The following is a 16,530-nucleotide window of genomic DNA, read 5'->3' on the forward strand; positions in this document are numbered from 1 at the left end:
GACTACTCGTTCAAAGACGTCCAAACGGACATTTACGCGTATTGGACAGATGCACCTGCCCCACAGTCTTATTTTCTGGTCACTCACAAGCCGTAATGCAAGATCCCGGCTCGGATCCGGGCCTCTGGACATCAGCCCATTCAATTTTTCTCCACTCGCTAACCGGAGCGAATACGATCTCCAGTTCGGGATCTATCAAGGGAAAAAAGCTCCCGACTGGGTCAAGGATGAGATGTGGGGTCACGATGCGAACAACTCGGAATGCTCTGCATATATGATGGGCCAGGTGTTTCTTTTTCCCATTCGGCCATTCTTTGCCATTGTATTTTTGTTTACTCTTCTCGACTCAGTAACAATACAATACCAATTTTGGCCCCCCCTCTTTTTTCTTCTGCCTCACCATTCAACCCCACCGCTCGCCAACTTACACCATCAGACAGCAAGTCATGGCGGCGGCCAACCACTCGTACTACCCGCCCAAGGTCGTGATTGACGGCTACGTCGCCAACACGCTGTCGACGGTGCAGATCCTGGGCATCTTCACTTCGACCCTCGCGTCCATCCTGGTGCCGTGCTTCTTTCTGATCCGCCGCGTGCGCCCGTCCCTCCCCGCGGGGGAGATGGCCACGGCGCTGTGGTTTGTCCTCTGCGGCGTCATCCACCTCGGTTTGGAAGGTGCGTCTTTTGTAATTTTTACTTGTGCCAAAAGATGAAGAAGCAAAAAAAAAAAAAAAGAAAGAAAAAAAGAAGAAAGAAAACAGACGCTAACAACATTCCTTCTCCTTGCCTAGGCCACTATGCCCGCCACGAGCATCACATTGGCGCCTCCTCCCACGTCCTCTCCCAGCTGTGGAAGGAGTACTCCCTCTCCGACTCGCGCTACCTCACCCGCGACAGCTTCCTGGCCTGCATGGAGAGCATCACCGCCTTCCTCTGGGGCCCGCTCGCCTTCCTGTGCGCGTACGGCGTCGTCCGCGGCAGCGCCTGGCGGCACCCGGCCCAGTCCGTCCTCTCCCTCGGCCAGCTCTACGGCGACCTCTTGTACTACGGCACCTGCACCTACGAGTTTTTCGTCCGCGGCCTCGAGTTCTCCCGCCCGGAGCCCTACTACTTTGTCGGCTACTACGTCCTCCTCAACGCCTTCTGGATCGTCATCCCGTCCGTCCTGCTGCTCTCGAGCGTCAGGGCCACCACGGGCGCGTTTGCCGAGCTCGAGAGGCTGAATGCGAAGGCCAAAAAGCGATAGGTTATGCATGATACATATAGCTAGTGAAGTGGAAACATTTTTTCCTTTTGCAAAAAAAAAAAGAATAATAATTATAGAATTTGCCATCGATACAAAAATCATCATGCCGACATCGCGCGGGCGTGACTCCCCAGCCAACCTTGACCAATCACTAGCATAACTGCTCATTCTCACAAGAATTCGCATTAGATGTGCAGGGTGGCTACTTTGCCATATACCAGTAGAAAAGTCACCTATTCTACTTACCACTTTGAATGGCCGGGAGCAGGCACTAGACCTACCTACTATGATCAGTAAGCCTACCTACTTGAATCTAAATTTCCACCCCTCGATCGCCTCCGCAGCTACCCTTGAGCTGGTCCACCGATGTAACGGTTCCTGTACCGCTACGCCAAAACTGGCAAAAGGTTAGGCAATAATCTCACTACGAGCATTATTCAGGAATCCAACACTATGGCTTATATAGTCATAACGGGTATGCCTGTTACAACCGACCAGGCTCCGGCTCCCCACCTCTCGCTGCTTATTGGGCAGCGGTTTCTCGACCCCTGCGGGGATACCAGCAATCCGATCGCTGAAGCCAATTCCCATGTCATTATTACAAAGCGGGATAAATTAAGCTGTTTAGATCCCTACTTCATCACTGCACGATCGGTCAATTGCATCTTAGCATGACAACATGATCCAGCCCTGCATTGACTTCTCCGTCACACCGGCTTCCGTCACAGCCAGTGCGGAGCGGCTGGTGAGGGTATCAAGGTGCCAACGAGATGAGTTGGTTCAAAACGTCGCACCTGAGCAAGCAACTTTCGCCAACGTCATGGTCCCCCTTGCGCACATGCAGAACGATTTCACCATCGAGTCCAATGTTCTTAGCTTCTATCGGCATGTTTCCGATGACGTTGACGTTCGTGCCGCTTCGGCGGGCGCGCAAACTCTCTTTGATGACTTCCATGCCGAGTGTTGGATGAGAGAGGATATTTTCAAGCTCGTAGACGCCGTACGCCGCAAGGCTGAGGAACTCATCGAGGAGTCTGCCCTGTTTTTGGACACTTTTTATCACAGGTTTGCCCGGTCTGGCTTTGCAATACGAGACACCGCCTCTAGGGAGCGGTTCAAGGAGATTTAACGCCGTCTCAGCAAGATTCATGCAGAGTTCCGCAAGAACCTGGGATCTTATACCGATGAAGCATTCTTTACCTTGGCGGAGCTGGAAGGGGTCCCTCAGTCCAGCATCGAGAAGCTTGAGCACGAACCCAGCACCGGCAAGCTACGGCTCGATCTGTCGAATCCGACGCACAGGAACTTTCTGCAGTCGGCCGACGAGGGCGACACGCGGAAGCGGCTGTACCTTGCCAGCGATGGCAGATGCGCAGTCAATGTACCCCTCGTCAAGGAAGCCGTACGACTGCGGTACGAGATGGCAAAGCTGCTAGGTTTTCAGAGCTATGCCGCTTTCCAGCTGCAGTCAAGGATGGCCAAGACAACGGAGCGTGTCAGCGACTTTTTATTGGATTTGCAATCCAAGATGATGCCCTATGGGCGATCAGCGCTGCAGGAGTTGCAAGATCTCAAGAAGAACGACGAGAGCAAAGACGATGATAGCGGCGAATTCTTTTATTGGGACTATGATTACTACCACGGACGGTTGCTCAAGTCCCGCCTGTCCGTCGACAGGCCACAAACTCGGGAGTATTTTCCCTTGCAAACCACTATAGCAGCCGTCCTGGACCTTTTCGGCCAACTGTTTGGAATACTGTTCGATGACGTCAAGGCAACTGACAACAATGTCTGGCACCCAGACGTACAGATGTTTGCCGTTCATGATAATGCAACCCGCGGCGGTGGATTCCTCGGCTACCTGTATCTTGACCTCCTTAGTCGTGAGAGCAAGTATCCTCATGAGTCGTGTTTCAGTTTACAGCCGGTGTGTAAACTCTACCCGCGGCGGCGGCGGCGGCAAGCCACTGCAAATCGCAAGTCGTTTTCCCGTCATCTGACTGTCCGCTAGGGATTTACCCGCAAGGATGGAACACGCCATTATCCTTCGACCGCGCTCCTTTGCAGCTTCGCCAAGCCGACGCCGCGCAAACCAAGCCTACTCAGCCACTTCGAGGTCACAATGCTGCTTCACGAGTTGGGGCATGGCATCCATGACTTGGTGTCCCAGACGCAGTACTCCCAGTTCCACGGACCAGAAGGCGTCCCCGTCGACTTTGGCGAGCTTCCCAGCCAGATGCTCGAGTACTGGTGCTGGACGCCGTCGCAGCTCAAGTCCCTCAGCTGCCACTACTCGCACCTCGGCCCGGAGATGCTCGCCCTGTGGAGGGAGAAGAATGAAGGCAAAACGCAGCCGAGCCCACAGATCCCAGATGACCTCATCGAAGCGCTGACAAGAGACGGCCGATTGACCTTCGGGCCGCTGTTTCATCTCGATCAAATTCACCGGGCCACTTTTGATCTTGCCATCCATCAGCTCTGCAGCGACGACGAGGTGGCATCTGTCGACATCACGGTTCTGTGGAACAAGTTGCGGAAAGATATCGGTCTTCTCCACGGACAAGAGGTGTTTGACGGAAAGTACACGCACGGCAACGGCTACGCCACAACTACACACCTGATGATGACCGATTATGCTGCTGGCTACTACGGCTATCTTTAGTGAGTCAAACTGGGTGCTGTTGATTGCTGATCGACGAGTGAGCATTGGCTAACTTGCAATTTTCAGCTCCAAGGTGTACGCCGCAGACCTATACTACAGCGAATTCCAAGACAATCCTCAAGACACTGAGCGCTTTCAGCGTTACCGCCACTGTGTACTCGAGGGTGGCGGTAGCAAAGATGGCTATCAAAGCTTAATTGATTTCCTGGGGCGCGAGCCGTCGAGCGATGCATTCTACAACAGCTTACTGGGCTAGTTCCGTGTAGAGTCGAGTCAGACCAGTAATTGATATCACCCTTTGCCTTTTAAAATCGCGACCGGGTGATATTGGCCGTTACTTATGGTGCTCGGTCTCAAGCTGTGACTTGGCTGTTCTTAGCCTGCCGCTCCTTGAGACTCCGCGATCAAACATTCGACCAACCCCAACGCATTGGATCAACAGACCATCAACGAACAGAGATCTATTCACAACCATGAAGTGGAATTTCAAAAGCCTGCGCATGATATTTACAGACCAAGTGGCTGTCTACCCGAGGCCATGCGCCTCTCAGTTACTTGCGCGAAAGAATCGCATCAGCGGCCCAAAATTGAAACCATTTCATTTTCCAAAGTGATTCTCCATTGTACCAAGTCGCGATCTTCATCTTCCCAATATGCAAGCATCCCCACCACTTTGTATACAGACAGCTGCCAGTTGGCAGGCATTGGTATTCCGGATTTTGCTGCGGCAACAAGTATCAACGCACTTCTAGTGCATGCTCTAATCATGAACATAGATCCGTGATGTCGGTGGAAGAATCCTGGCTCGTTCACATGTACTTGATGAACATGCATCTCCAAGCCGGTGCGCAAGAAACTAGATACTGAGCCGTTCACAGGAACATGGGCTGCTGCGGCGCTCAGACTGGCCATAACGAAAGGCCAATAGAACGTTTCATACAGATTGATCAATCTTCCCCGAAGAACCGACCGGGAGATGCCGTCGTCTGCCACCGGCTTTTGTATAGAGAGCTCTGCAGGAAGACTATCAGACCATTCTCGCGCTTGACCCTCATATTCGGTGATCATATCGCCTAACAACTCCAAAAATTCCGAGTTGGATGATGTTTCTCGGCGCAATTTGGCAAATTCGCTGCAGAGACGACTGGCCAGTCTTCGTAGTGAAATATCTGCTAAATAGAACAGCCAAGCGTCCTTGGCTCGCTGCGTTTCTGGATCAGGCCCCTCGGGAGAGTCCGGTGGCGGGACTGGTGGTGCCGGGAAAAAAGGAGGGTAGAGAGTGCTTCCGGAGTGAACGATATCAAAGTCTGGTAAGCTTAATTCGTTTCGAAGCTCCCGCTCCGACTTCCACGCCGACCAGTATACGGCCTGTTCCTGGGTATCCTGATGGCCCATCTCCATCGATTTTGGAGAAAAAGCCGGATCTCCAGACATGTATTGCGCTCTAGTAAGAAATGGAAAGTGTTGGCAGGCCGCCAGTGCTTGTGAAAAATTCCTCCAACCGTAAATTGGCTGAAACACCATCATCATGTAGACGCCGGACAGAAAAAGGCATTGTGGCCCAATAACATCGGAGCTCACGAGCAATATACCAATTCTTTTCTGCGCGGCGTGGAAAAAGACTTGCGAGTCTTGATATGCTTGTGAGCCAGGCTTAGTTTCATGACTGTTGCCAAATGGCGTGGCAACACTACCGAGAGCGCATATGATCAGGGCAAGGCACGAAGCGGATGACCAATCAATGCCATTCAGAAAAGCGTTACGAACCAGTCGGCGCGTAGAAGCTTCGTCGAGAATGGGATTCTTGCAGTGAATGTGAATGAAGAAATTGTCCAAAAGTCGATACAGTCGGTGAGATTCCATATCAACCAGCCCTGCCAGAGCAGACGGTGCTGCGGACGGTGTAGAGATGGCATCGGGAGGAAGGCGGCAGAAAGGCTCACTTCGTCCGCGCTTATTGAACAGGGGCCATTGAAGAATGTGATCCACACGAAGTGGCACAATGCTACCCAGCTCTGGTCCATCTTCTTCAATGACATTCCCAGTTTCCTCTGGTCGATTGTGGATTTTAGGGCTCCCGCGTCCACTAATGTTTGGAGACTGCAACGCATTGGGGGCTCGATCGTCACAGGTGGTGTAAACCGACCGGCTTGATCCATGCTTGATGCCGACGGACGATGGCTTGCTGGCTGTAGAGGTAGGCGATGTTTGGCGCAAAAGTCTTTCTAGATCGTCTAGTCGATCCAAAATCTTGAGGCTCGCCGGGTCAAAGCTCGACAAATCCACAGGCGACTGTATGCATGTTGCACCGACATTCAGACAATAAGAGCAACTCGGCTTAAGGTTGTCACACTTGGTTTTTCGTGCGCGACAGACTTGACAGGCCGTATTTGCCCTTTTCCGAGGATAAAAGGCGGTCCCACGCGCGGCAGGTCGCTTGCCGGGTCTTCTGCCTAAAGCCTTATCATCTGTCGGCGACAACGGGGCAGTATCTGCATCAGCTGGCAGAGTTCCAATCTGTGGGGAGGAGACAGAAGCTGGGAGATTATTGGCCTGATGTAGGGCTGTTCCAGATGAGGCTGCAGCGGGTAGGACAGGCGCTGTTGCATGCGAAGCCATATCGGACTAGGATACGCATTGCCAATCCCTTTGTCAGTCCCCAACTAGGCAGTAGAGTGTGATGAACAAGCAAGACGGGATCCGAGTCTCGTTCCGGGGAGTCTCGGTGTTGAAGTAAGGACTCTCAGACGAGCTGGTGTACTGATAATTTGGAACAAATTAGTTGTGGCGTCAAGCTGTGGGGGAGCTGGAATGGACGGTTCTCTTGGCCCCGATTTGCAGCCAAGTTACCCCAGGTTTGGCCACTAACTAAGGCCTCTGCAGGTACGCGTGGCGGCGCCGGAGCGTAAGCCCACGCATCTTGTGACAGCAAAAAAAAGCCACACAGAGTAGTCTGGCCGATTCGAACGAGGTGTTTCGGGGGGGCGCGAGACGCCTCAAAGGGTTATCAATCGGGTGTGCGGGCAGTGGGCTCGAGCATCGTCGGTCGGCCATTTCACAAAGAGTCTTATGGTGGCAAGTCAGAGCAACTGGTCGAGAGGTGCAGTCGAGAGAGACGGAAAGAGTTAATATTCGGTAGCAAAGTGGGTTGGTTTGGCAAGGTTCAACAATGTAGAATTGGACAAAAGCTGGCTCAAACGGCGGGGTTCGGATGAGGCCTATTACAAGCCTGACAGTTGGCAGGTTTCACTACCAAGCAGACACACCGCAGCCCACCGCACTGCCAGCAAACGGCGACAACAACCATCTTTCCCCGTTACATCATATCCTTTGATTTCCTGGCATCTCACTTCATTCTAGGTTCCCGACCGCGCCTAGATAGCTTCATCGCCATGTGCATTTGAGCTCACGCCCCCATCGTCGCATCTCTCCATACTCCACTGAAAATGCCAGTCAGGGTCCCTGGGCACAAGCGAAATAGTCAGTGCGCTGTCGGGGAAACTCGCCCTAATGCCGCCGTTACTTAGGTACCTACCCCCGGAATTGAGAAAGGGCCTTTTATTGCTTGAACAAGTCAGCGCTTTTCGCAAGTTATGGCCTGTTCAAGTCGCAGCTGATGTGCCTTTCCGCAAATGACTGGTCCGAAGCAGCCTTCTCTTTACGCCCTGTCTTGAGGCCCAGGTTCGTTTTGAATAGCTCGGCTGAACAGGCCCAGCCTACTCGCCTGGCCCAATAACTGCCGGGATGGAGGCCGCTATCCCCAAATGGATTCGAGACCTTTCACGTAGTGGCTAGAGAAGAGCTTTCGGTATGGCAATCATAAATAGGCGTCGACGTCCAGCCTGCTTTGGTGACCTTGCAATGAATCCATAACTCGCCTATCGCTGACACCCGTACTTTTACAGGCGGCTGCTGGCCTTTCTACGGCCTTGCCCCCCTGGCGCTCACACTGCGCACGTCACCACATCCCACCGCCAAAACGTTGGACCGTTTGTTCGGGCGGAGATGGATGACAAGCTTCATGCCACGCTCGAGGCGCACGCCACAGGCGTCGAAGATGTGTTGCAGATGAAAGATGCCCTTCGCGAAGACAACAAGGCTGAGCATGAACTTACCGTGAAGCAAGTTTTGAAAGCTCACCCCATCCTTGTCTGGTGGATATTTTACTGGGCCATGGCCGGCGTGGGCTGGTACGTGATGTTGTTCTTCCTGGACATTCTTCTTCGCCGCCTGCACTGCGATGTAGAGGCTGCTTGATAGCGTGTTAGTCTAACATGTTGCAGGGGCTTTGATGCTCAGGTCAACGGCGCCATGATTGGTGTCGAATCTTTTCGCCGCGATTTCGGCTATTACAGAGCTAGCGACCAGAAACACATTCTCCCTGCCGACTGGCAGAGCGCATTTAACACAATCAGCAGCGTCGGCCAATTCTTTGGCGGTTTCATTTGCGCTTGGGCAGCCGACCGCATCGGCCGTCGACCCTCCCTATTCATCGGCCTTGTCATTGCCACTGGTGGCATTCTCGGCCAGATTTTCTCCGCCACCAGGGCTGCGTTCCTCATTTCCAAGCTGATTCTCGGTGTTGGTCTTGGATTCTATCTGACGCTCGCGCCGCTGGTGTCCTCAGAACTGAGTCCTGTAGTTTTCCGCGGCATTGCTTCGGCCGGCGTTCAATTTGGTCTTGGGTCCGGCCAGCTGATTGCGAACGGAGCGGTGGCCGGCTTTGGGGAGTGGACCTCGCGCTGGGCGTATCGCGCACCCTTTGCGATTCAACTTTTCTTCCCAGCATTCTTCATCGCCTTCTTGCCGTTCGCTCCCGAGTCTCCTTGGTACCTCGCCCGTCGGGGGAAGCGGGAAGAGGCCAAGAAGGCTCTATGTCGCCTCTTTGGATCGGCGGTTGATGTAGACGCCAAGTTGCTAACATTGGAGGCGACAATCGCGGAAGAGGAAGCCGCTAGGTCCAGGTCTGGCACACTTGTCGACTGTTTCAAAGGAACCAACTTGATCCGCTCCGTTATCAGCATGTACATATTCTGCTGTCAGCATTTTGTTGGTATCATTTTTGTTCTCGGGTTCTCCAGCTACTTCTTCCAGCTCGCCGGTCTGCCGACAGCCTCTAGCTTCAATATGGGTGTTGGAGTGACTGCATGTGGCCTAGCAGGCAACATTGTCAGCTGGTTCACGGTCAACAGCCTTGGCCGTCGCAAGATTTTCTTGGGTGGCATTGGAATCCTTACCACGATCCTGCTCCTGATTGGAATTCTGGACCTGATTCCCACAGGAGGAGCAAAGTGGGCACAGGCGGCACTCACTGTCATTTACGCCTTTTTCTACTTCCTGTCTCTCGGCGCCATGGCTTTCACTATTCTCTCGGAGACGAGTAGTACCACACTTCGCGCCCAATCAATCGCCCTCGCAACGGCGACCCAGGCTGTGATGGGGACCGCGTTCAACTTTGCCATCCCTTACATGATTAACCCTGACGAGGGCAATCTCAAGGGCAAGGTGGGCTTCGTATTTGGAGGATTAGGTCTTTTCGCTTTTATCGGCAGTTACTTTCTCATTCCCGAGCTCAAAGATCGCACCTTTGACGAGATTGATGCCATGTTCCAGAGACATGTCCCGCCTCGCAAAATGGGCTCTTATAAGTTTGAATAGTGCCAACTTATTGATCATTTTTCATGACTTGTTTCCAGCACCGCAGTACCCTTCGAAGGGATAGTGATCATGCCGACCCAGGGAGCATATTAATCGTGAGATCTCAACCCCCCCTAGAGTTTTCAGGCGTTTCTTGGGGGTTTTGCTGTTCTTCTTTTCCCCCCTTTTTTTTCAGCAATGCGCCCTTGCTTGCCCTCTCGCTGAATAAGAGAGAGGCATCCTACTGAAGTACCCACGGCACGGGCTCCTACTTTGCACTATCTGAGGAAAACGAAGCGTGTTTGTACATGAACATTTCCGTTTTTACACATCAAGCCCGGCGCGAACTGGAATTTCATGAATCCCGGAGTATCTCTCTAGAAAGCACGTCTTGGGCATCTTCTAGTGTTACTTGGGCAGTTTTCTAAGACAGCTTCGCACCTATTGCGATGCTAAGGAGAGATCACGTCCGTTGTGCATCGCTGCTCTACTAGATGCGCAATTCTGTGACGACTTTTCTTTCTCAAGCCAAATAAGACCCTGGATTGGTGCAGGGGTTTCTGGCCGTTCCCGTTCCAGGTTCTGTCATTGCCAGATGCCGCTCAGGTGGTTACCAGGAGTAGCGCTGATCTGTCGTTGACGGTTGGAATAACGTGCGTATGAATCAGGGCAGCAAGCCCGTAGAGTAAGTCTCAGAAGGTATATATTCTTATTGAGGACAGGTATCCAATTTTCTCGAATACACAGTTGACAGATCACATCATGTTCCATGATCTTTCTCCACGAGGCCTTGGTTTCTCTCTCTCTTGTGCTCCGCTGCCTTGACGAATAATCCTGACCAGTCAACTACCACGCTCCCCCGATTCATATGCGGAACAAGTAAAAAAGAAAAAACGAAGAAAAAAAAGGATCTCCTACAACAGGCGAGATGCTGCGAGCAAGTCTACGGGGTATTGTGCCGTCGATGCATCTCGGCTGGAGCGGCGCTGCTGCGGCACGTTTACCCTCCGGCGCTTTTGCCAAGGTCGCCAGCGACTTTTGCTAAGCTGTGGCATCGAAACTAGCATTTTGCTGATTTGTTAGAGCGGTCATCTACCCGTATTCGAATAAAATAAAATAAATCAAAACTCAATTTCCTGTTTTTTTTAATTACCAGAGCGTATTACGTTCGGTTTTCTTTGCCCCTGCCCAAGAAGCTGGTGTAGGTAGTAGCTTTGGGCTTTGCCAGCCTCTGGTTTCCAGCATCGGCCATTTATATACGGGCTGACTCGTACGATTTGCGATTCCGAGGCCATTTCTTTATTTTCTTTTCTTTATTTCTCTTCTTTGTTTGTTTGTTTGTTTGTTTGTTTTGACTTTTTCTTTCTTTCTTTTTTCTTGGCTTTGCTTGCGGCTCGGTCGGGTGCCGTTGCTCAGTTGCCTACCCCGATGTAATGCTGCTACAAAGTCATTGCTGTGCACCGGAAAGGTCAATGCGATGCTTTGGCTGTCCGACGGAGGCGAGAGGTGGGGGGTGGGGGGAATCTGATACTTATTACGTCCAAGACTTCCAGGGAGAGAAGAATGACACAGACGTGGAGAGACGGCATACCTTCGAAAATTATCGTGCTGCCTTGAGGTAAGTAGACGGTGTCCTGTCCTCTGTGCTCCCCAGCGGCGGTCGTTTTCCCGGTCCGGTTCACTGCACAGGTGGGGAGGGCTGCTTGTATCTGTCCGACACTTGGCGACGGGCGCTTCGGAATAGCTCAAATAGGATCGACGTGTACTCCGTAGTAGATTCACAGGCATACATAGGAATAAAACAGGCGTGGATTAATAATACTGAGTAGATCGTCTCCATGTCATACCCCCCTGCATTGCTTGGAAGGGTTATCCCGCCAACTCCACAGCCTGGCGACATGGTACGAGGAGCGTGTGTGACATTGTGCCAAGACTGTTGGAGATTGGTCAAAGTGTACAAGCATCACCGTAATGCGACTGTTTCTGGTACTCATATCTCCAAGTATTCTTCTTGTTGAAAAAGGAAAAGGCAACGCTAATGTGTATTCACTGTAGTGTTTGATCCGTGATTCGTCTGAAAGACATCTATAAAATGCCAATATCTTGCCTCTTACCCAACTCCCCGCCTTCAAACATGTTGCGGGCGAAGAAGAAAAAAGATGTAAAGACTTTCAGCCAAAAGCATGCCATATCACAGCGGATTTTCGCCGAGTCGCTTGGGTTTTTCATGTATTGTAGAATCATCGCTGTAAAAGCAGGTGCCTCATATCCGGTCACAGAGAGGTGCCGAGGGATGAGGGGTGTGGGAAAAGCGGCTGATCAGGCTGCGTGGCTTCAGGTGTACGGACTTTTGTATCGGCCGAGAAGAGGCAAAAGACGGCCGCAACATCTTGTGCGACATTCCAAAATGCCAGTGGTCGTGCTGGGCTGGCTGGCTTGCGCGCCACCGTGTCGATGCTTAGTTTCCGCTCTATCTATCAGATGTACGGATGCTGTCTGATAGTCTCCGACGAGGGCATGCAGTGTCACCTCAACGGTGACAAAGTCGTGCTTTGGCGTCAACTGGACGTCTTTTCGAGACAGCCTTGCCGTCGTAAACCCCATCAATTTATTTTTATTTCCATACACGAGCGGGCAACTTCCGTGTCGATGCAGGATGGGGACGTGGTTGTGCATCCACGGTTTCGGATGTTGGCCGAGCTAGGGTCCCCGCCTGCCCTGTTTTCGGCCTATTTTGGAGCCCACCTTTATCCGCGGGCCGGGGGAGCCCACTCTGCTCGTTCGGGCATTATAAACAGGACCTCCCTCGTCCAAATGGTAGAGGGCTCAATTGGCATTTTCGTGTTTGGAGCATCTTATTTCTGCCCGTTTGACTGCCCGAGAGCGTTTCAAACCGCCAAAATGCACGCCTGGGCTTCGAGGCGCGGGGACTGAGGCTACTACGCCGTCGCAAGGTTACCGGACCTACCTATTGATTGCGATTTCATCATCTAGCACGTCGAACCATGCTCAGTCGTCCAGCGTGCAGAATCGAACAGTGACAGGCTCGAGACCGATCATCGCGTGGCATACGTCTGGATGGACGGCCCCCGTTCCGAAATCCTCCCCGATCGTCGAGTAGAACAACGCGTGACTGGACGACTGCGCAGCCAGCTCCGTCGTCGACTCGAGCGGTCGTTGATAAAGCTGTGTGTTTTGGGGGGCAAGCGGACGACGCGATGCGGTTTCTACGAGGCAGCCAGCTCTCCTGTCAAACGAGATGCCAATGGCAACAAGCTCCTTCAAGATGAAATCCGTGGAGCGACCGATGACTACACAAGCAACTGTTAGCACACTGCACTTTCAAGTATGTGGTCTACCACCACGCACTTGGATTGAACACCATGACTCTGTGCAGCATATGAAGGCAATAGTCCAGACGTCTGATGGCTTGAAAGTCGGTAGGCATAGCCTGGACTTGCAGCAAGAAGACTGATGCAGCAATGTACATGCTATAGGATATCGACAAAGCACAGTATTTTATGCTGTAAGTCCTGGCAAAGAGGTCGAAAATGGCAATGGTGGCAGTTGCTGATGTTACGCAGTTGATGAGGTACGTGTTCCACGGCAGCTGACCGTCAATACTCGTGTCGTAGTGGCGCGTGAGCATCGGCCTGTACAAAAGAATCTTGTATGTGTGAAAAATGCAGCTTTGCTAAATGTCAGCATAATTCTCTTCTTTCTTTCTGTCTTGCTCCATGGTTTTTGACTTGCACAATCTCGTGCTTGACGTCAGGCCGTGACTTACTTGGAAGTGAAGAGGTGCGTTGGGGGCCCGATGGCTGGGAGGTTGGCGGCGTCCATTCTGAGATTTGGAGGGAAATCATCCCACCACTTGTCCAGCGCCGGGCCCTGGGTCGCCACGCACTCGACCATTTCGCTCTCCGTGTTGGGGATAACGGGGTCGTACATGTGAAGCAGAATTTCGTTGAAGATGAGCGACAGCCGGATCATGGCGATGAAACAGGTGGCAGAGTGCGCAGTGGAAGCTGGATAGTTCCATGTTCTGCCATCGGGTGGCATGCCAAAGGGCTCCCAAAGTTCGTTCTCGGCCGAATCATCGTCTGCACGACCGTGTTAGTGCCTGCGAGTAGGACAAGAATTGGGTACTGCTCCAAGGGACGTACACATTACCAGTGGTGGTGAGGCAGGGGTGAGATGGAGGGTCGGCATGCGACCCATATACAGACTCAGCATCTTGTCCCAGTAAAAGCTGCTCCAGAATATTCGGCGACGAATTTCAATATCTTCCTCGTTGAGCGGAACGCAGCCTGGATACCGCTGGCCATCAAAGCATACCCCCATTTGGTCCATCAAACGAAAAGCGAGACCGCTATACGTCCACGCTTGGACTGTGTTGCCAAAGGCGCATTCCTCGGCGCTGAGGAGCAGGAGAGTTTGCACCATTGGGATGGTACAAGCGCCGCGCTTCATATCTTCGAAAAGCATGCTGCGGGCGTGCTTGCCGAAGATGTCTCCACCACCATAGTGATCGTCTAGTAAGCGGCGTGTAGTCGGATCGTTTCTGCCCCAGTTCACGGAATGCGACATGAGTGCGTTGAGGAGCATATGCGAGTAGTATTGACCCATATTCTGCATATCACCTACATTACAGGGTGATTAGCATTCAAATTGCGCGACATGATATAAGGGAGGGAAGATGGACGGACGAGTAAACGCTGGTCTATAAATGAACATGAAGAGTGGTTGAATCCAGCACCAATGAACGTTGAGTAAATATTGAAAGGGCTCCTGAAAACGGCAGCATTAGCAAGGGCACGACAGGCAGGGCACACAACGGGGTGCCACGTACGGGGGTTCCTGAGAAGGTTTCGAGTGCGCGCTGCTGCATGGCGTTGGCAACTAGCCTTTCTCGTATTGACTGGTCGAGCTCGGCGGAGGCGTAGACGCCGGTCGCGTTGGGGTTTGCAGGTCGGTCGTTGGCGCAGGTGCCGTTGACATAGGTAATGCGGCCTTTGTCATCGACCTTGAGGCCGCTGAAGCTACGGGTAAAGGACTGCTCGTCGGGGTGGGATTTGGGAGGCGAGCGGCCATCCTGCAGGCCGGAAGTGGAAGTGGAAGGGCTCGAATGCGCGGATGCGGTGATGGAAGGGGGCGAACGAGATGCGGAGGCAAGCTGATCTTCGAGTTCTTTGATACGCTTCTCGAGGCGTTGGGTATACGACAGCGTGGGGTTGCTAGCGGGGTGGTGGTATTTGGTGTCAGCAATCTGTCTGTGTAGTGGGCGGACGGTGGGCGGACGGTGGGCGGACGGGGGGCGTCACCGGTAGACGGGGCAGGGTAAGACCGGGTGCACTTACAGCTTGTAGACGCATTCGTCGTTGCGCGAGGCGCATCGCTGGCACATGGGCTGCTCACCACCACATTTTACCTGTTGCGCGAGAAAAAAAAAAAGAAAAGCCTCGGTCAGCTAGGCGGCGATTTTTTGGGGGCGGGCGCAGCGGGCGGTGGATTCGGAGGTTGACCCGGGTTGTTGGTAGAAGCGGGAGAGGGGCATCGAATCAGGGCAAACAGGCTGACTGACCTTGCGGCGGCGACAGGGCTCGCAGGAAAAGGCGCTCTTCTTGGTGGCTTTGGCGCTTGACATTGTGTGCGGCGACGGGCTCAACAGCCAAAGCCAGATTATCGCGTTGCTGGCCCGTCGAAGGTGAAGAGTCGGGAGGCGAGAGGGCGAGGGAGCTGCGCGCGGGGGAGGGAGCGACAAGCAGGCGCGGGAGCGGGAGGGTTGTTTGGGGAGAAGGCGACGCGAGCGACGATGGTGTTGGGGATTTTGACTTATGAGGATCAGGGAGGGGCCGGCGCCAAGGAGAGAATAATGGTAAGTCGCCCCGCCGAACGATGGGCGAGGAGGAGGAGACGAAGAAGAGGAAGATTGTGGGTGGATGGATGGAGACGATGGAGAGCGATGGAGAGCGATGGATGGCTGGTTGGACGATGGTTGGACGATGGTTGAGAGGGCAAAGAAAAGGCCAAAGAAAAAAAAAAGGTCAATGAGGTTTTGGCTGGCGTCTGGATCGGCCGAGCTAATAAGACAACTAGGACGATGATAAGCGGCCCGAGAGGCGTCGACAACGGAGGGGGGGCTGTTTGTCTCAAATCGTTGAGAATTGTGTTGGATGCCTCGCCTCTATTGCTCGATGTTGGCTTCGACGTTCTTGTCTGGGTGGTCGTCGTTGCAACTCGGCCGTGACTCTCCTTGTGGCAGGAGCAAAAATGCTTGCTGGTTGAGCTGGCTGAGCTGGTGGGTGATGGGGACGATGGTACGATGTGTAGGATATTAGTTGTGATGGACGAGCGACAAGAACGAATGGCGAGCGAGAGGCACTCGAGAGAGACTTTGGAACGAGGGTCTCGGTAGTGGGGCGTCTCGGTGGCGGCAATATAGTGATTTTTAGCTGGAGAATGAGGGACGGCAAATGCAGATGCAATGGTCAAGAGGGGAGGGGGTGATTCCAAAAAAAGGAGCAAGACATTAGAAAGAGAGCAAAAACAGACGAGAATCGAATGAAATCAACCAACCCTCCTCCCCTTTGACTCGGTAGATGAGGAATACCACAAGGGGCAATCAAAGAGCGCCTCCAAACCCGGCTTGCTGGGCAACACGAGATTGATGGGCGGCAATGCGGCGATGGGCAGCGCACAGGGCAGGGTGGGCGGGCGGGCGGCGTAGGTGCAGGTGCAGGTGCAGGTGCAGGCGCAGGCAAGCGGGCGACGATTTGCTGTTGCCCGCCGATCTCTCAACGCAGGCCAGCGAATAAGTACCTGTGACTTGCCAGTAGGTATGGGGTCATCTCGCTTGCTTGGTGCTGGTCAGTGGTACGTGCCGCTGCTTGGTGCCGCTGCAGGTGCCGCAGTTGCCAGAAAAAGGAAAGAAAAAGAAAAGAAATTCAACAAAACCCTAAATTTGAGAGGAAGAAAAAAAGAA

At 53.0% G+C, this 16,530-nt stretch overlaps 4 protein-coding genes across 4 annotated transcripts; 3 read left to right on the forward strand and 1 right to left on the reverse strand.

Annotated features, from left to right (window-relative positions):
- Window positions 1–446: 446 nt before the first annotated feature.
- On the forward strand, window positions 447–1,246 carry V2A60_003218 (EXPERA domain-containing protein; the record flags this gene model as incomplete). Its single annotated transcript, XM_083254557.1, has 2 exons — window positions 447–675; window positions 792–1,246. 2 exons carry the CDS (start codon window positions 447–449, stop codon window positions 1,244–1,246), a joined length of 684 nt encoding a protein of 227 aa, XP_083110683.1.
- A 679-nt stretch (window positions 1,247–1,925) lies between these two features.
- Window positions 1,926–4,164, forward strand: V2A60_003219 (M3 family metallopeptidase; the record flags this gene model as incomplete). The annotated part of the gene is made up of 4 exons (XM_083254558.1): window positions 1,926–2,311; window positions 2,387–3,173; window positions 3,258–3,907; window positions 3,975–4,164. 4 exons carry the CDS (start codon window positions 1,926–1,928, stop codon window positions 4,162–4,164), a joined length of 2,013 nt encoding a protein of 670 aa, XP_083110684.1.
- Window positions 4,165–7,913: 3,749 nt separating this feature from the next.
- Window positions 7,914–9,566, forward strand: V2A60_003220 (general substrate transporter; the record flags this gene model as incomplete). The annotated part of the gene is made up of 2 exons (XM_083254559.1): window positions 7,914–8,098; window positions 8,192–9,566. 2 exons carry the CDS (start codon window positions 7,914–7,916, stop codon window positions 9,564–9,566), a joined length of 1,560 nt encoding a protein of 519 aa, XP_083110685.1.
- Window positions 9,567–12,554: 2,988 nt separating this feature from the next.
- On the reverse strand, window positions 12,555–14,952 carry V2A60_003221 (transcription factor domain-containing protein; the record flags this gene model as incomplete). Its single annotated transcript, XM_083254560.1, has 7 exons — window positions 12,555–12,856; window positions 12,915–13,234; window positions 13,333–13,648; window positions 13,712–14,188; window positions 14,255–14,336; window positions 14,398–14,782; window positions 14,906–14,952. The coding sequence occupies 7 exons, from the start codon at window positions 14,950–14,952 to the stop codon at window positions 12,555–12,557; spliced, it is 1,929 nt and encodes a 642-aa protein (XP_083110686.1).
- Between the last annotated feature and the right edge of the window lie 1,578 nt (window positions 14,953–16,530).

Source organism: Cordyceps javanica, chromosome 2, assembly GCF_051103115.1.
Source record: "Cordyceps javanica chromosome 2, complete sequence".
In the NCBI taxonomy this organism is placed as follows: domain Eukaryota; kingdom Fungi; phylum Ascomycota; class Sordariomycetes; order Hypocreales; family Cordycipitaceae; genus Cordyceps; species Cordyceps javanica.